Genomic DNA, 24465 nt, shown 5'->3' with positions numbered 1-24465 from the left:
CCATCAACTGTAAAAAAAGAAAAAGGCTGCCATCATACTGCTATTACTGTAGTCCGATTCTATGAACGTTACCAGAAGTAAGTCTCACCAAGTCCAATATGGCTTAATGCAACAGAGGGATTGGGGCCAGCAAGCAAGCTTCTGATTTCCCCCTCTCATGACTGTATTCACCTGAGGGACAATCCCCAAATGGGGCTCATGTTATATCCTTTTGCACCTTTAGTAAACAAAGGATAGACAACTAGCATTTGTAGAAAAAGTTTTTTGTAGAAAATATTTTCTTTTCATCTTTTCATGACTAAGGGCCAAAATAGACATGATGGTACATGAATCTTTATCAACCATGTCTGGGTTTTTGATAGGGATACCCACTGCTGGGAAATCTGGTTCTTTTTTGTCTTGGAGGGGGTGTCTTTGTGTTGAGCTGGTATCCTTTGCTTATTCAATCAGTACTCCATTGCTTTTTGAATGAGAGAGGAGGGGATAACTACCCATTGATCAAACATTCATGCACTAGCTCTTTTTTGTTTTGCTAATGTGCCACCAATTGTCAAAATGAAAAGTTTTGTGTGTTTTTCTGTACTTGCGATGCAAATGACAATGCTTATCCTACTCCACCCGATGTCAGGGTGGAAACTGAGCCCATAGAGCCCCAGAGCAGTTCTGATTCTGAGGAGGAACAGCAATCCGTGGGACAGGAGCCTGCTCATCTCTCACAAGCACAGCAGCTGGCAGAGATTCCTCCTGCCAGCATTCCTGGGATAGATAGTGACCCTGGCAACGAGAGAGCGCTGGAGGGGGGCTTGCTGGACGCTCAGCACAGACTCGGAGCGGCGACAGATGGAGGGCACGGCGACAGATGGAGGGCGCGGAAAGGAGGCGTAGCAAGGGAAAGAGGGAGGATCTCTCCCTAGTCCATAAGTTCAGGGTCTTCCCGTGATTCTCCTTCAAACAGGGACCAACTGCCTTACCTGGAGCTTAGGCTACTCAGCTATCTTTCCTCAGTGCTGTTCCTTGCTTTGGCGCTAGCGACTAGTATTCTGAAAGAGGAATAAAGGAATAAAGTCTTGGAAAGAATTCCTCGTCATCTGTGTCCTGAGTTGGCTATTGGTGGGGACTGCAAGAGGCAGGTAGGGCGCTCCTGACACCCCTCCACAGTTCATGGGGAGGGGATTAACCCATTCCTCCCCAGTAACCTGATCCAAATTAGTTCTCGCAAGCATGTCCCTTTGATATTAGCGAGACATGTTTTCCTAGGCGTATGTGCTGTGTGCAGAAGAGCCTATTTGTATCAAGCCAAAGTTGTCTTTCAAAAATAGAAAAGCCATCATATTTTTCCATATCACAAGTGTCACTGGATGTCAGAAGGGGCTAGGAGCTGGTAAGCAAAGCCACTCCAACCAGCAAAACCACCAGCATCAATGTGTGTCGGAGGCAGGGGGGTGGGCAGGATTGACAGCAAAATTGAATCCCACCCATACCCCACACCCCCTTTTGATAGTGCATGGAAGGCTGCAATATTGCAACCCTGCATCCTTTTATTTACACTGCAATCCTATGTATGTCTACCCAGCAGTAAACCTATTGACGTCAGTGGATGAGCACATGCACTAACCTTCCTTCCTCCTACCTTCTCCCTGGTGACCAATGCGGTAGGATGGTTGGCAGCCCTAGAGCGGGAGAGACGGCAGCAGCAGCAAACGGCTGGCCGGGGAGACGGCAGCAGCAGGGGAGGGGAGAGCTTGATGTGGGCACGTGGCCCCTGGGCCTGCACGGCTGGCCACCCCCCTCCACACACCCCTGTGAGGCGCATTCCACCTCCTCTCCCTCCCTATGTAAATAGTTTATAACATAAATAACCCCTCCCCCTGTATATAGTCCCCCTCCCCCTTCTCCTCCCTCATTGCAATCTCTCCGTCCCCCCACTAAAAATTCCAGCCAACCTGCCCTCCACCCCCGCCCCAACCGAAAACCACCCTCCCTGCATTCCTCCAGACTCCATCCCCACCTCCCCAAATTGTACTGTCAAAATGTTCTATTGTATTGATTTAAGAAAAGTAACATATTCTTAAACTATTCCCTGCCTCCCAACAAGTTTTGTGGTGCAGGCCTGGACAGGATGGGGCGGGGTGGCTACAGGGAGAAACAGCGGCGGGTGGTTACAGTGAGAACCTCTTTGCCTTCTTCACCCAGCGCTGTTCCCTCTGGCGGGGCAGGGTGGACTTTTTGAGGGTGGCAGCCTGCTGTGGTGGCCCAGTGGCGGCAGCTGGTGGGAGATGCTTGGGTGGCTGGAGATCAGGTGAAGCCAGGGTGAGAAAGAATGCTTCATCCTCCTCTACCTCAACGCCCAGGTCTGGGGTCGCATCCTCTGTGTCGGCCTGACCACGCCCTGCCCCTCCTTTCCACAGCTCCCCCACGAGTGCCCCCACCAGCGTCTCAAGGAGGTCTGACTGCTTGTTGATCGTGGCCAGGAGTGCCCGTAGGTCCCTCCTGCACTCTGCATCATCTTCATGTCCGTCCCTCCGCCACGCTGCCTCATCTGTTACTGCTTGCTCGCCTTCGCGTGCAGAAAACCGGAGCATACGGTCATTCTCCACGGAGGTGTGTCGTAGCAGCTGATCCATGTCGAGCGAGGAAGAGCGTCCAGTCCTCTGATTCTGGGCCATTGCTAGTCATGCTGTGGCCAGGCGACAATGTGGCGGTGTGGTTTGGAATGCCAGGGTCTGGAAGAGGGGGAGAAACAGAGAGTATCAGTGTCTTCCCAGGTAGTTCTTCCAGTGGGTTCATGGCTTGGGAGAGGGCCTTCCCCGGGGATAAGGCAGCAGCCTGGGTGGGAATTGGGGCTTGGACTGGTGGGGAGGAATGGCCTTCCCTGTACTCTACTGAGAAAGTTAGTCTTCCTTGGAAGAAGGCTGGAGTTACGCACCACAACCAGAGCAGGAATCGTGGAAAAGTGGGTGGGGAAGAATCAGACCACACAGCCCACAGGAAAGTACATACACAAACCACATGGTATTTTGGCACTCAGGGACACACACAGACACAACATGGCAGTTACACAGAGGGCATCTCTACACCAGCCTAAAATCCTGCATTGAAAATGGGGCTTTCTGCTTCTGTTTTAAACGCAGGATCACAACTGACTCCCTTTACACGCGCTTCCTTTCCCCCCTTCCCTTCCCCCTCCTTCTCCCTGTAGCTGAGTCTTCCAATATCTTTCATTGATCTTGCTCCTCTTCTTGCCGCTTTAACTCTTTTGATGGAGGAAACTGAAGTGGAACACAAGGGGGTAATTTGATAGCTTATGATCTGCGATCTATTTAAAAACGGAACAAAGGGCATTTAGTGCAGGAGGGTCACGGCAGGGTCATGGCATCATGTAAAGAGCCCGCAAACGTCCGTGAAGGAACCATCTCAATCTCAGGATAAAAGCTCCATGTGATGAAGCCCAGAGAGACACATCTTCCCCCTTTTCCCTATGGCTCCAATTCTATGCATAGTGACATGAGAGCAAGCCCCACTGAATTCCATAGTTACTTCTTATGAGAACCTGCTTAGGGGGGCTCTATAACAGCGCACGCACACACACACGTCTCCACTTTCTCCAGACTATAGAACTACACCCAGAAAGCAACTTCTGGCAGAGCCCAGACTTACAGCAAAAGGGGGTGGCGGGAGGAGAAGGAATATTATCAATAATACTAATGCTGATAAAAATGATGATAATACCAGCAATAACAGTAACAACTACAAAAATGAAAGGTATTTCCCTCCCCGGCCCCCCATTTAAAGTCTAAAGTCTTCAGTTATATTCATGATCAGCTCCAAGTCTGTGAATCAGATGAGCTGTGATCAGAATAGCAATGAGGCACTCTCACTCCCCCCCCCGCCCCGCTTCTTCCAGATACACACTCACAGACACAGGTGTTCCTCCTCTGGAATGTCATTCATAAGGTTGCCAAGAGGCGCCTCCTCCACTTCCTTTCCCAAGGTCAGGAAATTCACATCTTCACCTTGCAGGAAAGGAAGTGGAGCTTCGCAAAGTCTGTGCGATATGAAATGTAAAAAAGAAGCAACACCACATTGGAGGGGGGAAAGACCGGCACCCTTTTTCATTTTCCTGCTGCATGGAAGTGAGTTGTGGGTCACTCAACTCAACTGCACTTGGAGGTTGTGTAACTGGACCAAACTGCATGCCCCGTTAGATCCTGCTAGAGAAAAGAGCAATTCAAGGACAACTACATTTAACCCCCCCCCCCCCACACACACACACACATCCCACACACGGTGGTGTCTTCTGGAGAACTATATTGGAAAGGTTGTCACGGAGAGGAAGGCCAGGATCTCTGCTCGGTCATCCCAGAGTGCAGGACACGGAATCATGGGCTCGAGTTACAGGAAGCCAGATTCTGGCTGAACATCAGGAAAACCTTCCTGACTGTGAGAGCAATACAATGGAACCAATTCCCTAGGGAGGTGGTGGGATCTCCCACACTGGTGGCGTTCAAGACGAGGCTGGACAGCCATCTGTCCGGGATGCTCTGACTTGGATTCCTGCATTGAGCAGGGGGTTGGACTCGATGGTCTTGTAGGCCCCTTCCAACCCTACTATTCTATTGTTCTATGACACAGAAATGATCTGTGATTAGCTGGTTATTTTGGTGGCATCTTGGTGGTTCCATGAAGCATGGGAGTGTGATTGTTATGGATTCATGTTTTTACATCACACTTGCTCCACGAAGTACAGGATCAATCATTTTAATACTTCGCTCTGTGCCGTGGATGTGATCTGTGATGTAATGGTGCACTTGTGGGGACACTATAAAAATCCAGAGGACCCATAAGGAACTGCATCTTGAATCCACTTTTTTCTTGCCATCCTGGTTCTGGGAAATATAGGATCCATGCCACTGACATGGATTTGCTTTGTGATTCAGCTATGATTTGGGATGCACTATATTAAAAATCCAGATGATACATCAGGACCTATGCCTCACATAAATGGTTCATACACCATCTGAGGCGAAGCAGAAGATCTGGGATTCTTACTTGGACAAAGATAATTTCTGTGCTTTGATGGGGAGTGGGGTTGCGTGGGAGGGACTCAAAGTAAAAATTCAGAGGATCCATATTGAATTGTGCGTCTTATCCATGGTTTTACAACATGACGGTGCTGTGAAGCCCCAAATCTATGTGTTTTTTTGCCACTCATTCCCTGGGCATAGATGTGTTCTGTGATATGATGGTGTGTGTGTGTGTGTGTGTGGGGCTTTCTCTGCAAAAATCATGACAATCCCTGAGACTCCCTCGAATCCATGCTATTGAGCTGTGGAGGCACCAACAAGTGGCAGACCCGTGATTTTCATGGTTCAGTCCATGGAAGCAGATGTGCTTTGTCATTTGATTGTTTGGGGAGGGGCTGCTCTGTAAAAAATCATATGAAATCAAGAAGATCCCTGCCTCAGATCCATGTTTTTGTTCTGTGGCTGTGCCCACAAGTGGCAGATTCGTGATTTTTCTAGTTCAGTACATGGAAGCAGATGTACTCTGTGATTTGATTGTGGTTTGGGGGATTTGCTCTGTAAAAATCATATGAAATCAAGAGGATCTCTGCCTCGGATCCATGTTTTTTTGCCGTGGCTGCGCTCACGAGTGGCCCATCCATGAATTTTTGGTTCAGTCCATGGAGGCAGATGTGCTCTGTGATTGGATGGTGGTTTGGGGGATTTCCTTTGTGAAAATCATATGAAATCAAGAGAATTCTTGCCTCAGATCCATATACGTGCACCATGGCTGCACCCACGATTGGTAGACCCATGATTTTCATGGTCCAATCTGTGGAAGCAGATGTGCTCTGTGATTAGATTGTTGTTTGCCGGATTTTCCCTGTAAAAAATCATGAGGATCCCGTGCCTCTGAGCCACGTTTTTGCACTGTGGCGCGGCCAACGAGTGGCAGACCCGATTTTCGTGGTTCACTCAGTGGGGGCAGAAGTGTTCTGTGATATGATGGTGCTTGAAGGGTTTTTTTCTTGTAAAAATCATGAGGATCCCTAAAGATCCCTGCCTCAGAATTATGTTTTTGCTCGGTGGCCACGGCCAGGAGTGGCAGACGGGTGATTTTTCTGGTTCAGGCCAGAGGAGGCAGATGTGCTCTGTGACCGGATGGTAGTTTTGTGGGCCTCCCTTTAAAAAAAATCATATGATATCACAAGGGTCCCTTTTTGATTTCATGGGGCCTTGTTTTGCCCAGTCCCTCAACAGAACCCATGTCAAAGCTGCAGTGAAGGGAGGCTGTTGGAAGGGAGGCGGCCCAGCTTCTGTCCTTCAGTCCTCCAAGAGTTAAAAGAACGGAGCTCAGGTTCCTAGAGAGGAAGCAAGATCCACAACTGGGGGGGGGGGAGACACCCGGAAATGCCCCCGCCTTTGTGTTTCTTGCAGGGAAATCGGCCTGGTGAGGTTTCCCTGCGAGGAGGGGGGGACGGGGCTGAGAGGTGAGGGGGCTGCATTGCGGGGGGGGGGAGGGGGAGGGGGGAGGGGGGAGGCAGCAATGTTTTGCTTGGGGGGGAGGGTGGGGGGGAAGAGCAAAGCCCCCCCTCCAGTTCTCATTTCAGCATCGTGGGGGGGAGGGGCGCTTGAGCCTCGCAGCCCAGTCGCCCAGTGGGGCCCAAAGGTTTGCATGGCTGCTCTTGCAGGGTCCGTTCAGAGATCCACCCAGGCTCCATAGGGAGGAGGATATGGATCAGGGTCGGGGGGCTGCTCGGTGCAGAGCAAAGGGCCCTGCTCGGGGGTGTGGGGGGAGGAGAAGGCGCACTCTCAGAGGAGGAAGGCCGGGGCGCTTTGGAGGAGGAGGTCCGTGTAGCGCAGCCTTCCCGACACTGCTGCGCTCCGCTGCAGATTTTTCTTCTCTGAGGGCTAGCGAAGGTGTCATTTTCAAGTGTTGCTTTTTGTGCTTGGATTTTTCCAAGTGATGGTTCTTGTCCAGGAGGAGAGCGGTGCCATATTGTCTCTTGGTGCCGCACGCTCCTGAGGTTTGTCTCAGGAGTACCCATAGTAGAGCATTTAGGGGTACTTGGAAGGTTGTCCCAGAGAGGAAGGCCAGCATCCTCTTCTCGATCATCCCAGGACACGGAATCATGGGCTCAAGTGGCGGGAAGCCAGATTCCGTCTGAACAGCAGGAAAAGCTTCCTGACTGTTAGAGCAATGCGACAAGGGAACTAATGACCCAGGGAGGCGGTGGGCTCTCCCACACTGGAGGCGTTCAATGTCAAGGGCTCCTTGGAGGGCTCTCTCAGTCTAATCCAGTAGCCAAGTCCAGACACAGACAAAGGGATTCTTTTCAAAGCTTTATTCTTCTGTTACAACTTAACAACTCTACAGGTAGCAACTAGATCTGAGCAGCAGAATACCTATGCCCTAAGTTGGAACAGTTGGTCCCCGTTTGAAAGGCAATTACTGGCAGACCCCTGTATTTAAGGACTAGGGAGAATCCCTCCCCTTTTCCCTTGGATCCCCGGGGCGCAGCCGATTGAGTGCGCGCCAACCGGGCACTACGCTCCTCTCGGTGCCCTCCATCTCGCGCCACTCTCTGCGTCTGTGTCGCACATCCACTAAGTCATAGAATCATAGAATAGTAGGGCTGGAAGGGGCCTACAAGGCCATCGAGTCCAACCCCCTGCTCAATGCAGGAATCCAAGTCAGAGCATCCCTGACAGATGGCTGTCCAGCCTCGCCTTGAAGGCCTCCAGTGTGGGAGAGCCCACCACCTCCCCAGGTAATTGGTTCCATTGTCGTATTGCTCTTACAGTCAGGAAGTTTTTCCTGATGTTCAGCCGGAATCTGGCTTCCTGTCACTTGAGCCCATTATTCCGTGTCCTGCACTCTGGGATGATCAAGAAGAGATCCTGGCCTTCTTCTCTGTGACAACCTTTCAAGTACTTGAAGAGTGCTATCATATCTCCCCTCAGTCTTCTCTTCTCAAGGCTAAACATGCCCAGTTCTTTCAGTCTCTCTTCATAGGGCTTTGTTTCCAGTCCCCTGATAATCTTTGTTGCCCTCCTCTGAACCCTCTCCAGTTTGTCTGCATCCTTCTTAAAGTGTGGTGCCCAGAACTGGACACAGTACTCCAGATGACGCCTAACCAGTGCTGAGTAGAGGGGAACTAGTACTTCCTGGGATTTGGAAGCGATGCTTCTATGAATGCAGCCCAAAATAGCATTTGCCTTTTTTGCAGCCACATCACATTGTTGGCTCATATTCAGCTTGTGATCGACAACAATTCCAAGATCCTTCTCGCTTGTAGTGTAGTTGAGCCACGTATCCCCCATCTTGTAACTGGGCATTTGGTTTCTTTTTCCTAGGTGCAGAACTTGGCATTTATCCCTATTAAATGTCATTCTGTTGTTTTCTGCCCAACGCTCCAGTCTATCCAGATCACTTTGAATTTTGTTTCTGTCTTCCAAAGGATTAGCTATCCCTCCCAATTTTGTGTCATCTGCAAATTTGATCAGCATTCCCTGCACCTCCTCCTCCAAGGCATTAATAAAAACGTTGAAGAGCACTGGGCCCAGGACTGAGCCCTGCGGTACCCCACTCGTTACCTCTCCCCAGTTGGAGAAGGTCCCATTGATAAGCACTCTTTGAGTCCGATTCTGTAGCCAACTGTGGATCCACCGGATCGTTGTTTCATCTAGCCCACTTTGAGCTAGTTTGCTCATCAGCATATCATGGGGCACTTTGTCGAAAGCTTTGCTGAAGTCGAGGTATATGATGTCTACAGCATTCCCATGGTCTACAAGGGAGGTTACTTGATCAAAAAATGAGATCAGATTTGTCTGGCAGGACTTGTTTTTGACAAATCCATGTTGGCTTCGAGTAATCACGGCATTGTTGTCAAGGTGCTTCCAGATGGATTGCTTTATGATCTGCTCCAGAATTTTCCCAGGGATTGATGTCAGACTGACTGGTCTGTAGTTCCCAGGTTCCTCCTTTTTACCCTTTTTGAAGATAGGGACAACGTTAGCCCTCCTCCAGTCATCTGGCACTTCCCCCGTCCTCCATGATTTCTCAAAGAGAATAGACAGCGGTTCTGAGAGTTCTTCTGCCAGTTCCTTTATGACTCTAGGATGCAGTTCATCTGGCCCTGGAGATTTGAACTCATTCAAAGTAATGAGGTGTTCCTTGACCATATGCCTGTCGATCTCCAGCTGCAATCCTGCCCCTTCAGCCTGTACTTCGCCTTTGCCAGGGGGGTCATAGACCCTCTTTTGGGAGAAGACTGAGCCAAAGTAGGAATTGAGCACCTCTGCCTTTTCTTTGTCATCTGTTATCGTTTTGCCATCCTTATTTAATAGCTGAACCACCATTTCTTTCCTCTGCCTTTTACTATGCACGTAGCTGAAGAAAGCCTTTTTGTTGTTTTTAACATCCCTCGCTAACCTCAGCTCATTCTCAGCTTTAGCCTTCCTAACGCCATCCCTGCAATTCTGTGCTATCTGCCTGTACTCTTCCTTTGTTACTTGGCCTTCTTTCCACTTCCTATATGTGTCCTTTTTTGTTTTCAGGTCATCCCTAAGTTTATTGTGAAGCCACATTGGCTTCTTCTGTTGTCTTCCACCTTTTCTTCTTGTTGGAATTGCTTGTGATTGTGCCTTGAGAATTTCCTTTTTTAAAAGCTCCCACCCATCTTGGACTCCTTTTCTCGCTAGCATTGCTTGCCATGGGACCTTACTGATCATTGTTCTGAGTTTATGAAAATCAGCTTTCCTAAAATCCAGGGTACGCGTTTGACTACACTCGGATTTTGCTTCCCTTAGAACCAAGAACTCAAGTACAACATGGTCGCTTTCCCCCAGAGTTCCTGTAACTGCTACTTTATCCACTAAGTCATCTCTGTTGGTTAGGATCAAGTCAAGGATAGCCGATCCTCTAGTTCCTTCCTCTAATTTCTGTAGGAGGAAGTTATCTGCCACACAAGTCAGGAATTTCCTGGAGGGGCCATGTTTTGCATCTCTGCTATCTCTGCTCGGTCACTCCCTGGACTGCTAACTAAACTAGGAATTTGGGTGGGAGGAATCTCCGTCAGCTGTTGGTCCTGGGAAAGAGGAGCGCGCTCCTCTCCCAGGAGCGACTGCTCTTCCTCAGCATCAGAACTACTCTGGGATTCAATGGGCTCAGTGTCCACCCTGACATTCAAGACAAGGCTGGACAGCCACCTGTCAGGGATGCTCTGACCTGGATTCTTGCATTGAGCAGGGGGTTGGACTCGATGGCCTTGTTGGCCCCTTCCAACCCCACTATTCTATGATTCTAGGGTGCGATCCTATGCAAGTTTAGACAGGAAAAAGTCCTACAACTCCCAGCATCCCCCGGCCAGCCTGCTGGCTGGGGAATCCTGGGAGTTGTAGGACTTTTTCCTGTCTAAACTTGCATAGGATTGCCCCCTTAGTGTCGCAACTCTTGCCCTCTGGGACATGCTCCCCGTTGCCGTGAGGCAGGCCTCTTCCGTCTTGGTCTTTAGACCTCTGCTCAAGACCCACCTCTTTATGCAGAATTTCCCTGAAGGGTCACCCAGCCAGCATGGTGTTGGCTGAGTCATGATTAATTTACTGTGTTTTTAGTGTTACATTTATTTTTTATCATTTCTGGAAGCTGCCTCAATAACCCCCTTAAAAGTGGCGTATAAATCTGTGTAATAAAGAAATAAAGATGGCTACCTGTTTTTGTATGTGTGTGCGTGTGATAAGGAATGCATTCTGTTTTGCCTTTTTTTTCCCCTTTCAGCTCCCAGTGTCCCTTGAGGAGGTGACTGTGGGCTTCTCCAAGGAGGAGTGGGCTCTGCTGGATCAAGGGTAGGGGGCTCTCTGTACAAGAGGGAGGATTAGAGGCATGTGGCCTCTCTCAGTGAGGATCCCTTTTCCCTTCCTTGTGAGATGCGGAAAGGCTTGTTCCTGTTACTCCCATTACTTGCCAGAAAGGCTGTGGCCAGAGAGGAAGGATGTGGCTAGTAGGTCTGCTTCTCAGTCCCTCCCCCAGGGTTAAATGAACCCCGGCTTAGTCTTCTAGGAAGGGAAATTAGCCTGGCAAGGCTTCATGGGGGGGGGGGAGCCTGAGGGGATGATGGGGCTCAGAGGCACGGAAGGTACGAGGGGGTGGGAGCAGAGAAAATGGTCTGGCTTTGCTGGGATATTGCGGGCAGGGGGGGGATGTTCTCAGTGGGGGAAATAGGGAAGAGACTCCTTGTAGCTGGAGGCTCGTGTAGTGCTCCAGACAGTTCAAAAGATCTTGACATATACCATCCACCTGATCAGTACTCACCATCAACCCTGTGAGGCTTAAAACTCCTCCTTGGCTACAGTGATTGGTCAGTAGCCTTAGTGGCCGGTTACTGTCCCAGCCTGACCTACTTTACTGGGTTCTAGTAAAAGGGAGAGGGAAGAGGACCATCTGTACCATTCTGAAAAATGTAAGATAATAAATACATATCTTTTTCCAAAGAGAGATTCTGGGGGAACATATTAGCATGAATAATAAAAATTTGCCGACTGTTAACATTAACAAATGCTGACAACCTCAGGTAAAATTTGCAAGTACACCAAATTCAGTATCTATTTCCTGCCAGGCAAACAGCTAAGATGCAAATGAATCTCCAGTGTTCATGGTTGTATTTCTGTATTTTGGACATTCCCCAAATGAGTTGGGAATTCACCCAATATAGAGCTGTGCTAGCAGAGAAACATTTAGTTCTTTGCTTTCCCAAATACCTGTGAATACCTCCGAAGAAGGCTGTATATGGAGAAAACCCATTGGGTATGTTAACTCCCCTCAATGCGTTCTGTTTCTTAAAGCTTCCGTTGTGTATATGGGTAGTATCCACTGGGGCCGGTGCATCCAGCCCTGCCGCGTCCTTCCAGAAACCAGCTTTTTCGTTTGCATCAGGGCTTGCCATCGGAAGCGCTACATCACGGCTGCATGAGGAATGGGGCTGGCTGTGCACAGACTGCCCCTATTGGCTCCTATCCTATCTCTTTAATTCAGCAAATGTTAGTGCAGGTGGCACAAAAGGCAAAGAGGGGAGCCCCTCATTGTGGGGTGGGTCCTGTGACCTTACGAGGGGGCTCTCTGTGGATGTGGTGGGAGGGTCTAAGCGGGTGCTTCTCTCTAGGCTGGGGCTTCCTCTCTCTGGGCCGAGGTATGGATGTGGGGGAAACTGTGCTGGCTTCTCTTCCCCTACACCATTGCCCATCTGGGCAACCGGTAGGCACCAAATGGATGATTCCAAATGCATCGTGTCCCCTCTCTGCATGTGGCTTTCTTGTCTGGAAATACCTTGCATTGTTTTCATTTGCCTCTCTACCTAGAAATCACGGGGCTCCCTCAGACAGCTGGTGGGTTTTCATGATTCTCTTCAGTGTCCCTCAGCACTGACTGGAATTTTGAGGGTTTTAGTTCTGCAAATATCTCTACTTATCCACTACATTCCTCACAACACCTCCCTCCTCAGATCTCTTTGACACTGTTTGACATGCCTTGCCAGTGTGTAGGTTAGACTACTGCACTGTGATCTCTGTGGGGCTGCCCTTGAGGAGGGTTTGTATAGTGCGGCTGGTGTATACTGCTGCTGCCAGGTTGGTGTCTGGAATCCGCTATTTGGACCATGTTACTCCAATATTGTTTGATGTTCATTATGAGCGCAGGAAACGTCTGAAAAATACTGAGTCAGTCCATTGAAACTGGGCCTTCTTTCCTGTGGCCCTGTGCAACTCCCGATTCCGGGAAGTCTATCTGGTCCTACCCTTCCAGTTCTTAGCTTGGTAGTGAAGACTATCATGTTTCAACGGGGTTGTTTTTACTGCTAATGCTAGATGCCTCTTGTTTTCTATCTGGTTGTGGTGCTTCTGACTGGGCGACTGTTGTTTTAAATGAGCTCTTGGTACTAATATTGCTGGGAGTTGCCTTGGTGGACTCCTTTGACCAAAGATTGGCAAATAAATATGCAAAGTGTCAGTTTGATGCCTGTGAGTCTCAGTTGAAAAGAAAACCTAATAGAATTTATGTGGTGTGATCTGCTTTCCCCTTTCTCTATGTGAACTCCTGCCAATTAGTTTAAGAAACTGCCTTGAATCAGATGGCTGGGCTGTTTAAACCAGTAATGTTTACTCTGACTGGCGGTGCTTAACATAAGACCATAAGAAGAGCCATACTGGATCTCACCAAGGGTCCATCTAGTCCAGCATTCTTTTCACTAGCTGCCTACAGGAAACTCACAAGCAGGACATGGGTGCAACAGCACCCTCCCGCCCATGTTCCTCCAACAGCTGGTGTATATAGGCACATTGCATCCGATACAGGAGGTAGCATATAGCCATCAGGACTAGTAGCCACTGATAGTCTTTCTAAGTGTGGTCACACCATAGATTTGTATAAGGGCAGTATGATATTAGCAGTTTTATTGTCAATTCCATTCCTAATTATGCCCAACATGGAGTTTGCCTTTTTCACAGCAGCTGTACTCTAGGGTGACATCTTCATTGAGCTGTCCACCACAACCTAAGATCTCTTTCCTGGTCGGTCACTGCTAGCTCAGATCCCATCAGCTTAGACATGAAGGTGGGATTTTTTGCCCCAACGTGCATCGCTTTACACTTGCTTACCCTGAACCTCATTTGCCATTTAGATGCCCATTCTCCCAGTTTGGAGAGATCCTTTTGGGGCTCTTCACAATCAGTTTTTGTTTTAACCACCCTAAATAATTTGGTGACATTGGCAAACTTGGCCATTTCACTGACCACTCCTAATTCCAGATCATTTATGAACAGGTTGAAAAGCATTGGTCCTGGCACAGATCCCCGTGGGACCCCACTATTTACTCCCCTCCACTGGTAGAATTTCCCATTTATTCCTACTCTGCTTTCTGTTCTTTAATCAGTTACTGATCCATAAGCTCGCCAACACTCTTTCCACACTCCAGACATTCAGCTGAGCTTTTAAAGCTTACAGCTTTATTTTATTACTATTTATATAGGGCTTATAGTATTTACAGTATTTGAAGTACTAAGTGCTTGGAAATGTTGCCTCTGTGTTCTACTGTTTTTTACCAGGCGCAAATGACATCAACGTGCAAACTGAGAAAGAAAACTACTTTCAAGCTAATTGAAGGAAGATCCTTTTTGTAGTTAGTACCCAAACCTGTAGAACCTAGGGAAAAGATGGTTCCAGACACTTGCTTTTTGCCACCATAGCTCACAGCAGGCAGTACATTAAAAAAAAACACAGCCACTAAGCTCAGCTTGGTGCCGCTCCTCCTCCATTTGTGCTTCCTGAGCTCAGCTAAACTGAAGTAGAGGTTGCCTTTTTGAATGTGCTCTTGAGCTTGTTTATTTCTCATTCACATTCTGTTTCTCTTTTTCTTCCATCCATAGATTTGTGGCAGAAAACAAATGAAAGAGCACATCAAGTCTCCAATGAAAGTGAGAAGTGGCCAGACATGAGAGCGAGTATTGGAAATCGAGATGGGCTGAACAAGCTGGAGAGAAACCAAAGAAATGAAGAGAGGAATAAATGTCTGGATGGTGACTTCCACGCAATTATGGTACAACAAAAAACACCTGAAGAAGAGAAAGTGAAGAAATCCCCTGTGTGTGGAAAAATGTCCACTTCTAAATCAACCCTTGATGACCACTGCACAACCCAAACAGCAAAGAAACGATATGAATGCCTTGAGTGTGGAAAGAGTTTCAGGGACAGTGCTGACCTTGTCCGCCATCAAAGAACACACACAGGGGAGAAACCATTTCACTGTCTGGAGTGCGGAAAAGCATTTAGATGGAGGGGGGCACTTATTGTCCATCAGAGAATCCATTCAGGGGAGAAGCCATTTCAGTGCTTGGATTGTGGAAAGAGATTCCGCCAGAGTGGTGGCCTTCAAGTACATAAAACAACTCACACCGGGGAGAAGCCATTTCAATGCCTGGAGTGTGGAAAGAGCTTCTGCCAGAAGGAGGCCCTTACATTACATCAAAGAGTGCACACAGGGGAGAAACCATTTGAATGTTTGCAGTGTGGAAAGAGCTTCAGGTACAAGGAAAGCTTTACTACTCACCAGATAATTCACAGAGAAGACAACCCATATACATGTCTGCAGTGTGGAAAGAGTTTCAGCCGGAAGCAGGACCTTGCTTCACATCAAAGAATTCACACGGGAGAGAAACCATTTGAATGTTTGCCATGTGGAAAGAGTTTCCTTTCCAGGAAAAGCCTTACTCGTCATCAGATAATTCACAGGGAAGACAACCCATTTACATGTCTGGAGTGTGGAAAGAGTTTCAGCGATAAGCATGACCTTGCTAAACATCAGCGAATTCACACAGGAGAGAAACCATTTCAATGCCTGGAGTGTGGAAAAGCATTTCGTCAGAAAGGGGCACTTTCTGTCCATCAAAGAATACACTCAGGGGAAAAACCATTTGAATGTTTGCAGTGTGGAAAGAGCTTCAGCTGGAAGGTGAGCCTTGCAACACATCAGCGAATTCACACAGGAGAGAAACCATTTGAATGTTTGCAGTGTGGAAAGAGTTTCCTTTCCAGGAAAAGCCTTACTCGTCATCAGGTAATTCACAGAGAAGACAATCCATTTACATGTCTGGAGTGTGGAAAGAGCTTCAGCAAGAAGTGTGACCTTGCTAGACATCAAATAATTCACACAGGAGAGAAACCCTTTAAATGCCTGGAGTGTGGAAAGTGCTTCAACCAGAAGGAGGCCCTTACTTCACATCAACGAATACACACAGGGAAAAAAACATTCGAATGTTTGCAGTGTGGAAAGCACTTCACCCGGAAGCATGGCCTTGTAGAACATCAGCGAATTCACACAGGAGAGAAACCATTTGAGTGTTTGCAGTGTGGAAAGAGTTTCCTTTCCAGGAAGAGCCTTAATTATCATGAGATATTTCACAGAGAAGACAACCCATTCACATGTCTGGAGTGTGGAAAGAGCTTCAGCAAGAACAGTAACCTTGCTAGACATCGAAGAATTCACACAGGAGAGAACCCATTTAAATGCCTGGAGTGTGGAAAGAGTTTCCGGCTGAAGGATTCTCTTATAGCACATACAATTATTCACATTGGGGGAGAAGTATATAAATGCCAGGAGTGTGGAAAGAGCTTCAAGGGAAAGTCCGCCCTTAGTGTCCATCAACGAACTCACACTGGGGAGAAACGATATCAATGCTTGGAGTGTGGAAAGAGATTCTACAATAGCACTGCCCTTATTCGCCATCAAAGAACTCACACAGGGGAGAAACCATATCAGTGTTTGGAGTGTGGGAAGAGCTTCAGTTTGAAAGCAACTCTGACATTACATCAAACCACTCACACAGAGGAGAAACCGTTTAAATGCTTGCAATGTGGAAAGAATTTCCGTCGGAAGGCATACCTGTTTTTACATCAAAGAATTCACACAGGGGAGAAACCATTTAAATGCTTGGAGTGTGGGAAGAGATTCTGCCGGGGAAGTACCCTTAATTGCCATCAGAGAACTCACGCAGGGGAGAAACCATTTAAATGCTTCGAGTGTGGGAAGAGATTCTGCCGGGGAAGTACCCTTAATCGCCATCAGAGAAGTCATACAGGGAAAAAACCATATAAATGTGTGGTATGTGGAAAGTGCTTCAGTCGAAGGTCATCCCTTATTTCACATCAAAGAAGACCTCACAGAGAGATCTCTTTGGAAAAGGAGAAGTCTGAAAGCCCGGAACAATCCTCTCCTGCCATAGACCTGGGGCAAAAAGAGGGACCCTGTGACAGCGGCACCTCATCTGAGGTTCCCAACAAACCATTCAACCCTGTCGCGAACCTGGCCGTATTTCCAGAGTCTCCTCCCACCACCCATGGCCTATCAGAGCATGGATGGCAATGTATCCAATGGGATACTCAGAGCCATGGTGGGAGTGCCTACCTGATTCCCAGAATACCTTTTCGCCCAGGAAGTACGCATGATTAAGGGCCTACTCAGGAGGAATGGTCTACTTATCAGACAGCCTGAGATGAAACTGTGGAACCAGGGTCAGCCAGAATATATGCTCTTGGTGTTCCCCAGACTTTTGCAGCCCCCCTAGAGCTATTTGACTCCATTTCCGGGTGCGAGGCAGGAGAAACCGTTTCAGTATCTGGATTATAAAAGGAGCTTGAGACAGGGCACCTGTCTTACCCTACCTCTAAGACGCCTCACAGTGCAGATGATTAGAATATACATGGGTGATTAGATTAATAATTCCCCATGTCCCAACACTGTTTCCTTTAAGGATATAAATTTGTCAAACAATGTGTAAAAAAACCAACATCTCTAACTTTGTCTGTTGATGGGAAGTTTTATAATTTAGTAGAGTTGGAGACTTGATTTTGATGGATTCTGCCTTCCCTATAGAGCTCCCTAGACCCCCCTAAATGTTCTCTAGGGTGATCCTCTAGCACAGCATGGGAGGTGATGCAGAAGTCTGTAAAATAAAGGTAACACGTTACCTGTAACGCAGTTTTCCACTTACGGAAGCCTCTAATGTATTAGTGGGGACACCTGGAGAATATGCAGATGTATGGGGTAGGTGCTGGTCAAGACCAAGACATTTTCCTGCCTGAGACAAAGAACAACAAGACAGACAAACGTTGACCGAAGTGGCAGTCGAATCCTCATTTAACACTGACACCCAGTGTGCTGTTTTGAAAATGTGAATATCCTTGAACAGGATGCAACTTCCAATTAAAGAGGGTGGGTTGGCTTTCTGGATCTTGCTTATCATCGGGCCTATTTGTTGACGTGTACTAAATTTTGGTCTTTTCTGTTTAGATCTGATTTTCCACCTCGGTCAGTTCTGGAATCTTCTAATGTGAATCCTCTGTCTAAATGGATGGCTTTAGTTTCTCTGGACAAACAGATAGGGTTCATTTTGTCATCCTAAATAGACTTTATGTGGAAATCCAAATTTAAAAATGCCAAAAATATCTTTTGTGGCAGCACTGGACAGATACGTTGATCTTTATCTTGGATCAAGTAGTGGGTGCTGCTGATGCGTTTTTGTCACTCTGAGCTCTGTGTGCCGACGACGACTTGCCTGCTGAGTGAACGGAAGTCTTGCAGTTGCAAGCATTTGTTAGAATCTAGGTGTGGCCCCGCCGCTTCTCCAGCTGCAGAGAGTATCGGAAGCACTTCTCGAGGCTGATCAGTTGTATCGACCCACGATCCGTGCTTAGCAATACTTATCATGAGGGGATTTGGAGCCCAGTGCCGTCAGTGTGCTGATGATACGCAGCTCCATCTCCCTATGATCTAAATCAAGTGGGGCTGTGCAAGTCCTGGATCAGTGCCTAGATTCAGTAATGGGCTGGATGAGGGCCAATAAACTGAAGCTGGAACCTGGCAAGATCTGTGGGTGACCTACGAACCCTATGGGTGCATGATTCCCGAGGCTCATGGCTTCTTCTGGATGGCCTTGACCTCCCTTTGAAAGATCAGGTCCGCAGCCAGGAGGGAACACCTAGATCCATCACTCTTGGGGCCCCGTTGGCCATGGTGATTTGGACTGCCTCTTACTGGCTTCCGCTGGTTCATCAGCTGCAGCCCCTCCTGGACAGGGCTACCTTGGCTACAGTGTTACTGGCAGTAGTAACCGCAAGACTGGGTTACTGCGACGCGCTTTGTGTCGGGCTGCTCCGGGAGCTGGAGCTAGTGCAGAACGCAGCAGCTCAGCTGTCGTCAGGAGCTGCCCCTTTTCATCCTGCAACTCCTCTCCTGACGGAGCTACACTGGCTGCCTCTTTGGCACTGATCCAGATTCAGAGTTGTGGTACACGTGTATAAAGCCTTAAACCACTTGGGACCAGGGTATCTGAGAGAGCATCTTCTCCCTTATCAGCCTGCCCTGCCATTGAGGCCCTCAGAGGGCCTGCTCCTGGTGCTTCCACATGGACCTGCGGCTGGGTTGGAGTCCTCCCAGAGAAGAGCCTTCAGTGTGGTGGCCCCCTTTCTGTGGAACTCCCTGCCTCTGGAGCTCAGACAGGCGCCTCCTGTAAACATCGTTAATTTAGGAAGCCTTCCTTAACTGACCAGCCATGGTTTTGATGAATATTGCTTTAATTAAATAGCCATATTTAACATGGAGTTTTATCCTTTTCTTATTTTTTTATTTATTATTTGGCAGTCAAGAATCTGTCTCAATGTGGAGCAGTATGTAAATATTGTAAATAAAATAAAATAAATGGTGAATAAATATGATACACAGGGTCTTAAGCAGGAATGGAAGAGGGAACTGGATTGTCCAATTTTGCCTGATCAAAGGTTTGCTACTTTAGCGCTTGCATCTGAAGTGTCTATGGATCTCAGGTTCTGCCTTATTTAGCAATTGGACAGGACAACATTTCTTTAATAATGGTTTGTCTAAGTCATCCAGTTGCTGGAGGTGTAACGCAGGAAATGCTTATTTTAAATGTATGTTTTGGCAATGCCCAATAGTTGCCTCTGTTTGGGAGGAGGTTATTATACGGGTAATATTCATATTTCAGCACTTTTAATATTTATTGACTGATGTGCAATGTCCTCATAAATTATCTCCCTGCTTCCTGGAAGTTAATGCACAGTCAGCCCATTTTCCCTAAAAAAAAACCCTAATAAATGTCATATTTCAGGTCTTTTGCACCCCAACCTGTATTCCAATACATTTGGGAGTATAAAATGTCCCACAGTACCATGGGTTTTGTTATTCATCGTATTGAAGCATGTTTAACAATGCCAAAACACCTAGATGCAGAAAACACAACATCACATGAGGCGGAATGTTTGTTTTGAATACACAGTAGCCCTCATTTCTTTGTAGACAGAGTACCCGACAAGATTTCTGAATCTTCAAGCATCCAATATTTTTATTTTCAATTAGAAAAAATTAAAAAATGTTTTTGAATGAAAAATGGTAGAACACAAATTGGCATGAACTGGGAACAAACACATATATAATTCTTGAACACTAACGTTGGTCATCTTTGGGGTCATTTTTTTACCCCGTACACAAAGCTGTCTGCAGCGAGGCCAATGTCCGATGAAAAGCCATTGTTTGCGCCAACCTGCTGGCACAAAGGGCACTTCAGTTCAGTGCTCCGTACAAACAAGCCTCCCACGGCTGGTGCACTCACTGCCTGGTGTGTTTTTTAATCCATTGCTCTAGCGCAGAAGTTGCAGTGTCCTTTTGACACAGAGGGTTGTACTGGTGGAGGCAGAGGTCGGTGTACACAACCCAGAGCATGTGCATCACCCCGATGCTCGCGCTGAGAGGTGGCGTGACGTGTGCTCTTCGCTGCACCTCGGGACGTACCAGTTCTTTCCCAAGAGCCGTGAGGAACAGGTGCCTTTTCCGTTTTGGCACGCCGCTCTCCTGCAGCATGTGTGAAGACCCACAACACATAGCTGGCTTTAGCTGCAATCTCCAGCATATTTTTTTATAGAAAAGTAAAAGGGCAGGTGGCTGAAATTTGGGGACATTGTTTACTACCATCCAGGTGACACACAAGCAGGACACGAGTGCAACAGCGTCCTGAATCTCCCCAGCTTCATGGGATGACCCCAGATTCTATTATCATAAGGAGAAAAATTTATCCCTAACCACGCTCTCCACACCATGCATAATTTTGTATCTATCTATTGTATCTCCCCCACTCACCTTTTTTCCAAGCTGAACAATCCTGGCTGTTGTAACATTTGCTCAGGATCACCCCCAGGCACATCAGAGAAATGTGCACTGGTGTGCTTGGGATTTATTTATTTATTTAATTTCTATACCGCCCAATAGCCGAAGCTCTCTGGGCGGTTCACAAAAATTAAATTTTTTGGTTTGGTCATCAGCCACACTGGCTGCCTCCACTGCCATGCTAGGGGTTTGTAATCCTTTTAGCAGTTGCCCTAGTAGGCTGCTCTGGGTTGAAAACTGTTGCTCCATAAGCCTGAGTTTGTTGTAGAGCCAACTGTTGCAGAAGCCATTGCTGTTCTTGTGCCTGTACTTTTGGATGGTTGGCCAAATAGCCTAACCAGACCAGGAGGTGGGGGGGATGTGATGTTCCCCCCTCTGCCAAGCCACTGCCCGCATTCTCCACCAGTGTGAGTAGAGATGTACGAAAGTTCCGCCACGGATCTTGGGGAGGCCGAATGCCAGTGCATTCGGCCCCCCGAAATCGGCGGAACGGCCCGCCACCCCCCGGGACGGGACTTATCTTGGGTGGATCTTCCTGGCGGCGGCGGCGGCAGCCAGTCTTCCGACTGGCTGCCACCGCCGCCATTTCCAAGTTTAAAAAAAACAAAAAAATGTGATAGACTACGTACATGTTTACGTAGCCTATCACGGCTGATTTAAAAAAAAACCACGCGTACGCAAATGGCGGCGCCCATGGGCGCCGCCATTTGCGTTCCTTATTTTGGCACGTCTTAGTCTACGTAAACGTTTACGTAGACTAAGACGGCGAAAATAGAGGGAACGCAAATAGCGTAGCGTCTACACTATTTGCGTTCCCCTTATTTTCGCCGTCTTAGTCTACGTAAATGTTTACGTAGACTAAGACATGCCAAAATAAGGAATGCAAATGGCGGCGCCCATGGGCGCCGCCATTTGCGTATGCGCGTTTGTGTTTTTTTTAATCAGCTGTGATAGGCTACGTAAAGATTTATGTAGCCTATCACGGCTGACTGCAGGGACGCAAATGGCGGCGGCTACGGCCGCCGCCATTTGTGTCCCTGCTAGCCAGCGGCCAGATGTCCGGCTGCTGGTGGAGCCGGCCGGCGGCTCCGCAGAATTGCTGCGGAGCGGAGCCAGCCGGCCAGGATTCCGGGGGGAGGGACGGAATGCCTCCCCCCCAACATCAACATAATCCGCGGAAAGGTAAGTCACTTTCGTACATCCGTAAGTGTGAGAAGAATCCCTGAAGGGGAATATTAAAACCATCATCTTCCATAGCCTCCCTCATTACAGTAGTCCACAAGCAATTGCAGTCAGCTTTTTGTTTTCTTTTCCTCTAGTTATGGCATGGTATACTAGTAAGCATGCAGACTTATACCTCAGGATAAAAAATAAGGCTTTCTTCCCTCTCTTCCTAGCTTTAAACCATGAACACGTCCATCTCTCCCTTTAGATGTACTGGCCTTTCAGGTGGCAGCACTTCACGGTTTTCCCTCAGTGGATGTTGTCTGTTTCGTGGGAAGTAGCTCTCCAGACGAAGCAGCAGGTGGGACCCTTCAGGTGCCTCAGAGAGCGATGCTAAATCCAGGGTTTCATATGCCCGAGGACCTCCTGTGGCCGCCAACGGGGAATTTCCAGGTCTCCAAGCAAAGGAAGCCCTGGGAGGTGTTTGCAGGTGTGCCGCTGCTCCAGCATCTGCCTTGGGAGTGATTGCCCTCTTGAGAGCAGCTGTCACCAGCCTATCTCGCATTATTTTGCTCTTCCCAACACCCTCCTGTGCCTGCTCCTTCCCAGTGCTTTTTGGCAGCAGCGCGATGAGTCCCAGCTGTTGCAGCTGAGGCTTCACTTTTATCCTTTTTTACATGTGGTGTGCTGCCCTTATCCGCTCGAGCCATCCACAGGCAGTGCTCCATTTTAACTTTATACTCAGCCCTGCCTGCCTGCTGCCTCTCTTCCTGGGGGTTTTCAGCAAGAGAAGGAGGAGGACAAATTGCAGCCATGCCTGTAGCTGCCTGGAATTGCTCAGAGATAGAGCCCATGGTATCCAAGATCCAACCCCCAGAATCTGCAAGGGAAAAGGATCTCCACTGTAGCAGGCCTGGAAAATACAGTTGCTTGAGGTCTTGTGTAACTGCTGCCAGGCTGACTAAACATGACTGTAGTAGAGAGTGCAGTGCTTTGATTTTCAGCAGTTTGTTAAACTAACTGGCTGGAATACAGAAGGTGGACACAGCAGATCACACCACACAAAATCTAGCTATTAGGTGGTCTTTCCAATTTAGACTCCACAATGCAGGGGCATCAGACTGGTATTTTTACATCTTTTTAGCCAGCTTTTGGTCAGAGCAGTCTCCCCGAATCAGTTCACAATAATATTAATACAAACAGTTCAATTAAAACAGCAATCGGCCAAATAAGGAGCAGCGAAAACAGCCATCTAGCATCAGCAGTAAAACAATTCAGCAATTGGGATAGTTTAATATCTCATTGCAACACAATAGACCAATATCAATAACAGGATTGGCGGGGGAGAGACAAGGCAGGCTTCTCGGGATATCGAGTTGCACAGGGCCACAGACAAGAAGGCCCTGTCTCTCATACCCCCCCCATCCAACCTAGCCCCAGATCGTGGTGGGATGCAGAGCCTCCCCTGATGATATCAATGGGTGGCCAGAATTATGTGAGAAGAAGAAGTCCTTCAGGTAGTCTGATACGAGATTTTTCGGAGTCTTCCTATGTTCCTAATGAATACTAAACAAGATTGAGAGTAACATGCTCCAAACTGTGGATTTCTGACACTAAGCTGGCAGCATCAATCTGCACCAGCTGCAGTATGCAAACCCTTCTCAAGGGCAGGCCCACATACAGCACAGTGCAGTAGTCTAAGCTTAAGGTTGGCAAGGCATGTGGAAAGAGCTATGAGGAGGGAGATGCTGTGAGGAATGCAGTGGATAACTGGAGATGTTTGCAGGAGAACTAAAAGCCCCCAAACTCCGCTCTGTTCTGAGGGGTGTAGAAGAGACCCATGAAAATTCACCAGCTATCTGAGGGGGTGCTGTGATTTCCAGGTAAGGCACAGTCTCTCGATATATGTAAGGACTCCCCTGTCAATGTCTCCTGGGCAAGCAGCTCTTCCTCCTTTCCTTCAAGCCAGGAGATGAGGTCAGATTTGGACATGAGAAGTCCTTTGTCGGAGAAAATACACATGACTCTTATTTATGGCACTCATGACTGGGGGGAAAAAAATCAGAAATGCCAAATGACAGGTTATCTGTTATCTATCACACATCCCCTCGAGGAGACAAAGGGAAGGAAGGCAAAATATTTCCAGACAAAGCCATGAGTGAGGAGAGGCCAGGATGCCCCTGGAATCCCCCATCTGGTGTCTGCTGGTTGCCCAGGTCGGACTGAGCTACGAGATGGGCCATGGTGTAGTGGAAGAGAAGCCAGCACTGTCACCCTCCAGCCGCATCTCAGCGCAGGAAAGGGCAGGCTCAGCCTAGAGGGGCGCACCCACCACGGCCATCCCGCCACCGCCACAGGAGAGCCCCGTCTTATGGGCCTGGCACAGGACCCACCCCACAGATAGGGACTCCCCTCCGCAAGCACCCCCCGAGCGCTTGTCAGGCTGGAAGATGTCTCCCCGGAACGCCCAGGTTCGCCTGCAGGGCCCGGGCAGGCGCAGCAGCCACACAGGGCCCCTTGGCCGCATCCTTACCGAGCAGCAATGGGAGAAACAGGAACGCGCCTCCCACAAGGCG

At 48.3% G+C, this 24465-nt stretch overlaps 1 protein-coding gene across 3 annotated transcripts; it reads left to right on the top strand.

The window, feature by feature from the left end:
- Positions 1-6425: 6425 nt before the first annotated feature.
- Positions 6426-20612, top strand: LOC146356264 (uncharacterized). Of its 3 annotated transcripts, none has more exons than XM_084831323.1 (2): positions 6426-6493; positions 14421-20612. In XM_084831323.1, exon 2 carries the CDS (start codon positions 14486-14488, stop codon positions 16997-16999), a length of 2514 nt encoding a protein of 837 aa, XP_084687449.1. In that variant the 5' UTR covers positions 6426-6493; positions 14421-14485; the 3' UTR covers positions 17000-20612. The 3 variants fall into 3 exon arrangements, 2 of the variants coding, with proteins under 2 accessions (XP_084687449.1, XP_084687450.1); XM_084831324.1 differs by having other exon boundaries at positions 6434-6453; XR_014787265.1 differs by lacking the exon at positions 6426-6493 and having other exon boundaries at positions 13637-17761; positions 17840-20612.
- Positions 20613-24465: the final 3853 nt, after the last annotated feature.

The sequence above is a fragment of the Heloderma suspectum genome, chromosome 2, assembly GCF_057233095.1.
Source record: "Heloderma suspectum isolate Gila_16-S chromosome 2, 16-S_ref, whole genome shotgun sequence".
In the NCBI taxonomy this organism is placed as follows: Eukaryota; Metazoa; Chordata; class Lepidosauria; order Squamata; family Helodermatidae; genus Heloderma; species Heloderma suspectum.
The sequence above is the reverse complement of the archived record's forward strand: the minus strand, read 5'-3'. Positions and strand labels throughout refer to the sequence as shown.

Bases quoted from the DNA above. Each gene is read 5' to 3' on its own strand.
- LOC146356264 (XM_084831323.1), top strand. From the start codon at position 14,486: ATGAGAGCGAGTATTGGAAATCGAGATGGGCTGAACAAGCTGGAGAGA.